This window comes from Girardinichthys multiradiatus, chromosome 3 (assembly GCF_021462225.1).
Source record: "Girardinichthys multiradiatus isolate DD_20200921_A chromosome 3, DD_fGirMul_XY1, whole genome shotgun sequence".
Taxonomy (NCBI): domain Eukaryota; kingdom Metazoa; phylum Chordata; class Actinopteri; order Cyprinodontiformes; family Goodeidae; genus Girardinichthys; species Girardinichthys multiradiatus.
The window spans coordinates 30,939,983-30,951,451 of NC_061796.1; the positions used below are offsets into that span (position 1 = coordinate 30,939,983).

Genomic DNA, 11,469 nt, shown 5'->3' on the forward strand with positions numbered 1-11,469 from the left:
CATATAAATGCTTAATTGAAGGTTTTCACAGTAGAACACTGTTGTAACACAACGAGCATAGTTACTCAGTTTCTCTGAAGATGATCAAAATGTTCTGGCTAACCAATGTATCTCATTGACCATATGTAAATCATGTCATTTATTGCCTACTGGTTTGAAACTTCTCATGTGTTTGTGGAGGTTGTAGTACTACTACAGACATATACAAGTTCTGACAGAATGCCTTCTATGTGTAAAATCAGAGCCTGGCAGGTTAACTGGCATGGTATGATGGAGCTGGACAGACAGACAGACAGATACATCAGGGCTATATGCTCTGACACAAAGACAGAGCCAGTCCTGCTGCCTGCTCCTGTTGATCTCTGCTTGGCAGCATGGACTGCAGTTGAGAAGGCCGATCAATAGAGCACACTAAAGCCATTCTCGCTCAGGATAAACACAGCCACGCCTGCAGACTGGCAGGACTGCTGCTGATTCCTCTGCTTGAAAAAGGGAATCATGGACCTATGCAGCTTGATAATGCCTGATTGCATTCCCTTAAGTGCTGTTTGTTTACATATTCATGCTACGCTGTACTGCATTACAGTGCTTGGAATATTTATTGAAAACTGAGAGATACAAACTATGCAGTTGTACAGAAACAATGGGATGGTGTTAGGGAACGATGCAGCAATTGCAAATTATCACTTATGTATCACCCATAAAACAAACATCGTTTGTGAACATCTTCTGCCGTGTTATAAGAACAAATGCCAGTAGATTTGTCTTTCAGTAACATTATTTCCTGCAGCTGGAGTCACAGTGGTCTAGTCTGCTCTGACCTGTCTTTTGATAGAGGATCCCAGTCTCCTCCGTTCCTTTGAAAGGAGTCGCGTAAAGCGTTTTGGACAGCCTGGGCTGCTGTGATGTTTTTTGTTTTTTAGGGGGTGTTTTTTTTTTCTTTTGCTGTTTTAGCTCTATTCAGTTCACACCTGGTTTCCTAACTGTGTCATGTAGTCCTCTCACTGTTTTCTAAACTAGCAAATTCTGGTTATTTTTAAGATCCTATTTATCAGAAATTCACATTTTCTTAAAAATGAATAAATAAACCCCACCACCTCTTACCTAGTTCTGAAATAAATGCTTAATGGTGTGTTTTATTGTTGTAAATACATTGGGGAAAATAGGTATTGATCACACAAATATTTTTCCCACTAAATATATTTATGTTACAGCTACTGACACTAAATTCACACCAGATGTTGGTAACAACAAGTAATTGAAACAGACAAATAAATCATAAAAATAAAGTCATGAATTAAGTTTTGTGTATGCAGTGGAATGACACAAGGAACAAGTATTGAACACGGTTAATTACATTTCTAAAATACATAGCAGAACGGGCTTTTTTGGCTATGACAACTTCAAGGTGTCTCCTGTATTGAGAGGGCAGCTACACTGACTGTTTACTTAAGGTTTTGCCTGGAACTAAACAATCATGTCACTAAACAATCACTTCCTGTGCTGCACATTTGGGATCATTATCTTGCCACCCTTGTTTCATCTTTCAGATTCTTATCACAAATTTCCTTGTACATTTCTCTATTCATTCTTCTTTCTGTTAAGTCAGCCAGTACCAAATGCTGATGAGCAGCTCCACACCATGATGCTCCCACTATTGGGAGGAGGCTTGTGGACTAATGTGCAATACAATTTTTCCTCCAAGCATAGTGTGTAGATTGACTTTCAAATGGTTAAATTTAGGTCTGATCAACCAGACTGAATTCTCCCAGGATTCCATTGACAGAAACCTCTGGAGCCAACTTTAAATGAGCTTCAGCATGCTTTTTCTTCAGCAGTGGAGTCTGGCGCATTGAGTATACATAGAAGCCATTGTGGTTGAGTGCATTACCTATTTTTTTTTTTTTTTTTTATTGTATCTGCTAATTGCCAGCTGGTTTATGGTAAAATAATGTTCTTTCCACTTATGGATCATGGCCTCAACAATGTTCACTGTAATAAGTCATAAGTTTAAAAATATGTCTAACAATGCCATCAGTATGTTTCGCAAAAAAACATATCTATCTATCTATCTATCTATCTATCTATCTATCTATCTATCTATCTATCTATCTATCTATCTATCTATCTATCTATCTATCTATCTATCTATCTATCTATCTATCTATCTATCTATCTATCTATCTATCTATCTATCTATAAAATCTATTACTGTGCAAAAGTGAAAAAATGCTGTAAGCAAAGAATGCTTTCAAAAATGGAAGTATTAATCATTAATTTTCATCAATCAACAAAATGCATTGAATAAACAAAAGAGAAATCTAAATCATATCAATCAGAGAGAGAGAGAGAGAGAGACAACTGCCCTACTGTAAGTACATTTATTTGGAAAAGGTTGACATCCTCAACAATATGTTTCCTCACTGCTTGTTTCACAGCCTGATGTGCCAAGTGAAACATTAATATTTAACAACAAATGGAGGTTTATTTTTTCCTTTTGACTGTGATTCAAGTTTCACAGTTATGATGGACCTGGAAGTGCACCATATGGGAAACCTTTGCATGTAAACAAATGTTTACCTGCAATGATAATTTCACACTTCATTCTCTCCTCGCCAGTCTTGTTGTTGCTTTGCTGTACTTAACGTGGGTTTGTCCAGGACTGTCCTCACCTGAAAACTCCCATCAGCACCACATGCACTCCTCTGCATGAATTCGCCCCTCCCTTCTCCACCTCCTTTCCATCGCCAACCGCCTGTCTCCTCTCCTCTCCCCCAACACGCCTGCATCTCCTTTCTTTACCTCATCCTCATCCTTCCCTGTTATTTACATAAATAACAACAGTGCTGTTGCATTGTCCCATTTCTCTTTTCTTCTCCCTCCAAGCCATGTCTATTTATAAATAAGCATTATCACAGCTTTCCCCTCGCCTTTCTCTGCTCTCCATCCCTCTGCCTCCTACTCATACACGTATACATACTGCCAAACAGCATCATAAATCAAGGATTGAGTGAGGATGGAGGCAGGGAAGAGAGGGAGGCAGGGAGATGCGGGGATGCACCCCCACACACACACACACATACACACACACACACACTCCAACATACACAGATTGTAATAAATATCATCACTGACATCTCGCCAGTATATTGTGTGCACCGCTTCCATGGCCACAGCTTTCCAAAACATGTAGCTTTCTCTCACACACACACCAACAATTTTAACAAGCCACGCAGAACCCCCTGCATGCTTCTGCAGGACCCCCCTCTGTCTCTCCTCTCTACTTCTCCTCCCCCATCATCACCCCAGCCACCCCTCTATTCTATCCCGCAGAAAGAGAGAGGAAAGAAAAGCGGTGCTGCTTACTCAGTCTCCTGGAGCCGATGCATCCCATGGTGTATTCACAAAGGCTCTGGACAAAAGCGTGGAAGTGTTGCCCAGACGCCAAGCATTCTCCTCCTCCTTCCTCTTGTGACACTCTCCTTCTCTATGCTTCTTCTTCTTCCTCCTCCTCTGTTCTGTTTTTTCCTCTTTTTACTCTGCTGTGCTCACTCTGTTCCTCTCTCCCCCTCCTGCGCTTGCTCGATCGCTCACTCCCTCACTCGTGCTCTCTGTCTCCAGTGCGGTGTCTTAGAAGAGATCCGGTTAGTAAGTCAGTGTGCCTGAGGGGAGCAGATTAGGACTAAATTACGGATGCAAAGCGTCACCAGAATCATTTAAAACACACATGTTGAGAGATTTTCACAAAGATTTTGCCATCATGATCACCAACAATTTCTTACCTGTACTACTGAGCATGTTCAGTGAGAATTTCTGCAGTTTTTCAATTTCAACTGAAAACTACATGTAAAAAAAAAAATCAAAGAGCGTGTTCAAGTATTGGGTTTCCACTGCTTGGATCAATAGCACAGTGCTGAGAGTGCCAGACTGCCATTGTTGTAGATATCGCTGCACTGCTGTAATACTGTTGAGCTAAAATGGGGGATTTTCTCTCTGTCTCCCTTTCCTGCTTGCGCGCAGCCTGACAATGCACTGCAGCGGCTGTCTCTACCCATTCCACCCCCACCCCTCTTTAAAGATCACCCTCCCTGCCTCCCACATCTCCACTCAAAAAACTGCACGGATGCCCACAAGAATTGAAGCCAAAAAAACAACAGCATAGGATTCTCCTTTACAGTCAGACTGATGCAGTCTCTTTTTTGAGTCATCTGAGTCATCTCTGCACCTAGCTCTTACTTTGTGGTATCTCTTCATCTCTTGTCTCCTGCTTCTTCATCATGTACACCTCCCTACCTTCTTTATTTGACCTATCTCAAGGAAAGCCCATAACACTGTCCATTATAAGCCCTTTTGTCATTCCCTCTTTTCTCTTGCAGTCATTCCCCTTCTCACTTGCTGATTACAAATTAATGCGAGCTGCTTATGAGCCTTCTGCAGCCCGAAAGGTGCAGGCACCATCTGGACAGTGAGAAAGGGGCATAAGATATCATGGCTGTCAAAAGTGTATCCCTCCCTTGTCCCCTTGTCACCTTTTTGTGATGCAAAAAAAAAACGTGAAGCTCATCTGCTCATTACTTCCATGGTATTAAGGATGCAGTGCTCCCCAACACTAGTGCCTGACTGTCCATTGTGGTTGTATTTTGGTCTTATCCTGTATCAACTCCTCTTTGTGTGGTCCTTAAATGTTCAATGAATCACCTTGATTTACATCAGGTTCAACCCCCTGAGATCTTGAGCTCCTTCCCAGAAAACATACCCCACAATAACACTCACCTGGAAACTCATTTTCAAGGAACAGCGGCTGGATTCTGCCCAATGGGGAGTCTGGAGAAGCCATCCATCGATCTACGTCAAAGAGATAAAACATTCACAGACCTACCCACTATCATACCTGTCTGCCTTCAGTCTGCTTTTTTTCCTACTCGTCCAGATATTCACCAGAAACTCAGTTCACCATCCTCTACTCCACTCTAGGACTCCCAGCTGCCACCTTCCAACACCACCACTTCATAAAGATTCAAGTAAGAGAAACAACATATTATTTAGCTGGCATACTTTATAATACTCGACCATCCTCTGTCCATAGTTAAAGGCATCACAGTCACAAGCACAAACTCTCAGTTACCTGATCTTGTTTCTGCCTTTAGAAACATAACTGTTGGAAGCTGGGACTTCATACTATAATTTTCCAAATCTATTTGAATTTTTATCAAGTTGTTTTGTACAATTAAGTCACAGTCAAGCTCAAAACAAGGCTGCACAATTCAGGAGAAAACATTCATTAGAAGATGACATCATCTTTTTTTAAATCATATGACAAACTACCTTAATAATTTGTTAATCTTTTCAGCTTTAAGTGTTCCTAAGTTCACACCTACCATAAATTTTCATGTATCTGAACAACCGGATATGAAGTTCAACTTCAGTAAGATTTACTTGCCATTTGCTAATGTCCATCCTTTAGCTAAAGCCACAGTTTGCATAGGGGCTACAAATGATCTTGTAAGGTAGCAGTCAGGAGACGGTTGCTAAACAATCCAAAGCATTAGACTTTCACCAAGACACGGTAAGGCTATTTCCAAAAATTGAAGAAAATAGCAACTAACACAACTAAAACTGATTAATTCTTCAAAATATATGAGAAGAAGAGAGTGACCAATTCCAATTTTTCAAATATTGCAACAATCTCCTGTATTTAGTCTAAACTAAGAAGTAGGGTTGTGAGACAGAAGTATTTTCTCACAAAGAAAACATCCTTTATCTATCTATCTATCTATCTATCTATCTATCTATCTATCTATCTATCTATCTATCTATCTATCTATCTATCTATCTATCTATCTATCTATCTATCTATCTATCTATCTATCTATCTATCTATCTATCTATCTATCTATCTATCTATCTATCTATCTATCTATCTATCTATCTATCTATCTATCTATCTATCTATCTATCTATCTATCTATCTATCTATCTATCTATCTATCTATCTATCTATCTATCTATCTATCTATCTATCTATCTATCTATCTATCTATCTATCTATCTATCTATCTATCTATCTATCTATCTATCTATCTATCTATCTATCTATCTATCTATCTATCTATCTAAGTTTGTAAGTTATTTGTTATATGCTCACAATAACATGGCCATATAACAGGATGTGTTCACATTTCAGATCCACAGTGGAATAGAGAGGACATGGATGTTGCATGTGTGGTCAACTCTGTCATGTTTTGTTGATTAATGTTGGCAGAGACGAGGGAGAGGAGAAGGACCAGGACAGATGGGAGGAAGAGCAGAAGATGTGGGCAGATTGGGGGTGGTGGGGGGGTCTGATTTGATGGGAAGGAATGCGGGAGAGGTGTGACATAAATTAGCACTCCAGAATGGACGGAGGCAACTGACAGATAAAGGAAGAGTCACTTTGGGCAGATTGAAATATAAATAAGTTGAAAGGGGGCATCTTTTTTGGGTTAACCTGGTTGTGTGATTTGCCAGATATAACAAATCATCCAAAATCCAGGCTCTCTGTGCATGCTCTTTGGGTTTATATAGATAGCCTCTTTTCTGATTGCTTTCCACTGGGGCAGAGAAGATGACTGCTGTGTTACTCACATGTACCAATTTTAAAAAAATACATAAATAAGTACTTCCCTGATAGGTGCAATTGCTCCTGGCATACAGACTATTGTTTTTTAACCCCTGCTTCACTCTATAACTCTATTCCCCGTCCATCTGCCTATCAGTCTGAGTCAGTCAGTGTCTGATGGTCTCTAAGACATCTAAGTGAGTCACTGTCTTTTCACTCAGATGTGGTTACGAATGCTTCATGCTGACAATTTGGTGTTTTTATCCCGGTCCTCCTTTTTTTCTCTTGTCAAGAAAAGTGGACATACAGAGCCTCGAAATGATATTCATACCCCTCGAACTTTTACATATTTTTCAAAGTTATAAACATATACATTAATTTCATTTATTGAGGTTTTATAAGTTAGACCTTCACACTGCAGCCTAAACATTTCCCTATTCTTCTTTGTAAAGTTGCTCAGACTCAGACAGACGGGATGGACATCATCTATGAACAACAATTTTAAGGTCTTTCCACAAATTCTCAATTGGATTTAGATCTGGTATTTGACTGGGCCATTCTAACATCTAAATTTATTTTGATCTAAACCATCCCTTTGTAGCTCTTGCTTTATGTGTAGGGTTGACATCTTGCTGGAAGGTGAACCTATGTCACAGTTGAAAGTTTTTTGCAGCTTCTAATAGGTTTTTCAACTCTGGATTCTCTGTCTGCTGAAGAAAAGCATAATCACAGCAAGATGTTGCCACCATGTTTTGCCATTGGGATGGTGTGTTCAGGGTGATCTGCATTATTAGTGTTTCCTGCCACACAAAGCTTTTTTATAAAGCCACTCTTCCTTAATGACCAGATTTGTGGAGAGCATGACTTACTGCTGTCTTTTTGTTAGATTCTCCCATCTGAACTGTGGATCTGTGTAGCTCCTCCTTGGTTGTTTCTCTGAACAATGCTGTCATTACTCAGCCTGCCAGTTTAGATGGATGACCATGTCCAATGTACTAATGTGATAATCAGGGGACTTCAACAAACTATTGTTTAACCTGGATTTTATTTACGGGTATCAGAGGAAAGGAGGCACATCACACATTTGGCATACTGATTTCAGTTTGTAAAAATATTTGATAACCATGAAACATTTTCCTTCCAGTTGACAATTATGCTTTGCTTTTTGTTGGTCAATCATATAAAAATTCACATAAAAAAACTATAAGTATTAGTGGTTATAATGTGACAAAATGTTAAAATGTTAAAAAGGTAAACATTTTCAACATAAGATTATGTTGAATATGTAAACACGAACAATAATATAGTTAATTAATGACGCACTCAAAACAAACAGTTAGAAATTACTACCCTAACCCTAACCTTGTGATGGAAAAACATAATTTGCAAACAATGAATACTTAGTGCCTGAAAAGGAGTAGAAGGGTATATATTTATTAGAACCAAGTCCTGATTTTTCCCTATAATCTAAAAACTATCAATTTACCATAAAACATTGACAGCAGAACATGAATAAACTGATTAAAAATCAACAAAGGGTAGATAGTCTGGCATGCAGGTTAACTCAAAGTTATTTTTAAGCAAAACAATTTCAAATACTTTTTCTTTCTCAAACAAAACCTTTTATTAGCTATAGTTTTGTTTATAAAAACTGAGGAAGACTAATCGAAATTTGCATCACTAATTTGCACCCTAAAATGCCAGATGACCAGAGCATTGTTAAAGATCCCACCCACCCTCTCCATGGACTGCTGTCTCTACTGGCTTCTGGAAAAGAGGAATTGAAGCATCCAAAGCAAAACAGCTTCAGATTCTGCAACAGTTTCCCCCCTCCGGCTATCATGCTGCTGAATAACGTCTGATTTCTTCACATGCCATCAAAATCAGATAATACACAAAAACATTATAAAATTCAGCCTGTCTATTTATTGCTGCAACGTTATGTTGGCAGAAGTTAGGAATGACACTAAATCTTTTATCCACCATAGATTAGCTAATCTGTAACTACAGGTTTATTATTTGCTATAACTTTATTCAGGTTCTTGTTCTGGTTTCAGTTCTGTTATTCTCAGTGCATGTTGCCATGTGGTAAACCAAACCGTTTCAGTCCCAAAACCTGTTTCCTTTTTCAGTTCAGCAGGGATAGCAATGCAAGCCATCTGTTGCCATCTTAAGTAAATGTATTTGTTCCATTTTGTCTGTTTGGTTTTATGCACACCATTTATGTTTGTGACATACAGTGATTAGCAAAAAGTATCTACACCCCCTGAGGTTTTTCACATTGTGTAACATTATAACTACAAAGCTGAGTGTAGTCTACTATGATATTATGTGGTGGACCAATACAAAGTAGTGCATATTTGTGAACTGAAACGCCATAATACATAGTTTTGATTTTTTTACCATTAAAACCAGCATCATAAAGCCCAAGGAAAAAGCTGGGCACACCACCTCCGTTTGGAAACATGGTGGTGGTAGCATTATGCTATAGGGATGCTTTTCTTCAGCACCAACAGAGAAGCGGTTAAATGTTAATGGGAAGATGCATGAACCTAAATACAGGGCAACAATGGAAGAAAACCTGATACAAGCTTTAAAAGACTTTGGGTGGAGGTTCACCTTCAGGCAGGACAGCTCAAGATCAGATTGGAAGAAAAGATTTGCAAGTCTTATTAGAGATTCTCAGTTGTATTTAAGTGTGTACTTTGACTTGGCCATACTAACATCTGAATATGATTTCATCTAAAACATTCCTTTGTAGCTTTGACTGTATGTACCGGTTCCCCCCAAGGCTGTGTTCTCTCTCCTCTGCTCTTCTCCCTGTACACCAACAGCTGCACCTCCAGTCACCAGTCTGTCAAGCTTCTGAAGTTTGCGGACGACACCACCCTGATCGGACTCATCTCTGATGGTGACGAGTCCGCGTACAGATGGGAAGTGGACCATCTGTTGGACTGGTGCAGCCAGAACAGCCTTGAGCTCAACGCTCTAAAGACAGTGGAGATGGTTGTGAACTTCAGGCAGAACCCAGCCCCACCTGCCCCCATCACCCTCTGTGACTCCACAATTGACACTGTGGAATCTTTCCGCTTCCTGGGAACCATCATCTCCCAGGATCTCAAGTGGGAGCCAAACATCAGCTCCCTCATCAAGAAAGCCCAGCAGAGGATGTTCTTCCTGCGGCAGCTGAAGAAATTCAACCTGCCAAAGACTATGATGGTGCACTTCTACACAGCCATCATTGAGTCCATCCTCACCTCCTCCATCACCATCTGGTACGCCGCTGCTACAGCCAAGGATAAGGGCAGGCTGCAGCGTGTCATTCGGTCTGCTGAGAAGGTGATTGGCTGCAGTCTACTGTCGCTCCAGGAACTGTACACCTCCAGGACCCTGAAGCGGGCAGGGAAGATTCTGGCTGATCCCTCCCACCCCGGTCACAGACTCTTTGAGACTCTCCCCTCTGGCAGGAGGCTGCGGTCCATCCGGACCAAAACCTCACGCCACAAGAACAGTTTTTTCCCATCTGCCACCAGCCTGGTTAACAAAGCCCGGAAACCACCCTGACATTCCCCCTTTCCCCCACACCCCCCCTTTTTTTGCTGACAGGACACCTGTAACTTGTAACTCTATGCGTTACATTAACGCTCAGCTTGGACTCCTGCTTACTTGCACTGCTTTACTTGCACAATGATCACCTGCACTGTTGTATTGCTCTTGCATCTTATACTGCTCTATATTTACTCTCACTCACTTAAAACTGTGCACTTATATTTATATTATATTGTAGATATGTTTGTACTGTTTAATTTGTACTGTATTGCACCGACTACGCCAAAACAAATTCCTTGTATGTCCAAAAACGTACTTGGCAATAAAGCTTTTCTGATTCTGATTCTGATTCTGATTCTGATGTAGAGTTGTTGTGCTATGGTGGCTCACCGGTGCAAACACGCAGCAAACGGCTAAACGCACTGCAAACACATGAACGATACAAACTCCAAAACACACAAACACAAAAAAGTCTTGCCACAGAAAAACTTTGCAAAAGAAAATGGCTGCAAATACAAAAAACATTAGCAAATAGCAAAACAACAAGCTAAAAAAACTGAAAACTCTCCATAAAACACCAGGGAGGGGGAGTCGACCATCATATGGGACCAGACCCTCAGTAAAGACATTAAAGGGATTGCCCATAATAAACTAGGAGGAAGGAAAGAAAGAAAAAATATGTTTTCTTTCATGTCTTTTTTAAACCAGTGGTCATATTATTTTACAATATTACGGAAAAGCAACATATTTACGTAGGTAATATTAGTTGTCAACTCCCCCTAGTGATCTGGTGCACTTCTGGTGGTGGAGCGATTTAGCAGCTTTTTTTAACTTGCTGCTGTTTTTGCTATTTGATGTTGTTTTCATATATGCAGCATTTTTCTTTTGCAGCGTTTTTCAATTGGATTGGTGTTTTTTTGCTTGTGTGTTTTGGAGCTTGCATTATTTACAAGTTTGCTGCGCGTTTTGCGTTTAGCTGTTTTCTCCGTGTTTACACCTGTCAGCCACCGTAAATATTTTAGAACATTTATGAATTCTTTTGAAAAACACTGTAGTTGTTGTTTTAACCCCTGTCATTTGGTTCTCATCATGAAAAAAATGTTCAGGCATGCCACGTGTCTATCATAAAATTCAATCTAGCAGTTTCTTCCGAATCCTGTTGACAAAAAACAGAGCAAACAACCCAGCACAATGAAAACACAACTTCATTATTCCTCTGCCTTATCAGAGGAATAATGACAATAATGGTCAGCTGCAACCTTGTCAAACACAGGCTCAGATGCTTACAACACAATCCGTGTGTGACAACATGTTTGATTTAT

The 11,469-nt window shown here is 40.0% G+C and overlaps 1 protein-coding gene across 4 annotated transcripts in view; it reads right to left on the reverse strand.

Moving 5' to 3' along the window:
* The window catches only part of fam131bb (family with sequence similarity 131 member Bb), a 53,486-nt gene extending 49,471 nt beyond the window's left edge, over positions 1-4,015 (reverse strand). The window contains exons 1-2 of one of the 4 annotated variants that reach the window (XM_047361665.1): positions 3,783-4,015; positions 3,367-3,662 (exon numbers count right to left, since the gene is read on the reverse strand). In XM_047361665.1, the coding sequence (XP_047217621.1) occupies positions 3,367-3,394 (28 nt within the window). In that variant the 5' untranslated portion in view covers positions 3,395-3,662; positions 3,783-4,015. The remainder of the gene's footprint in view (positions 1-3,366; positions 3,663-3,782) is intronic. The other 3 variants (XM_047361664.1, XM_047361668.1, XM_047361666.1) reach the window with 3 other exon arrangements.
* Positions 4,016-11,469: the final 7,454 nt, after the last annotated feature.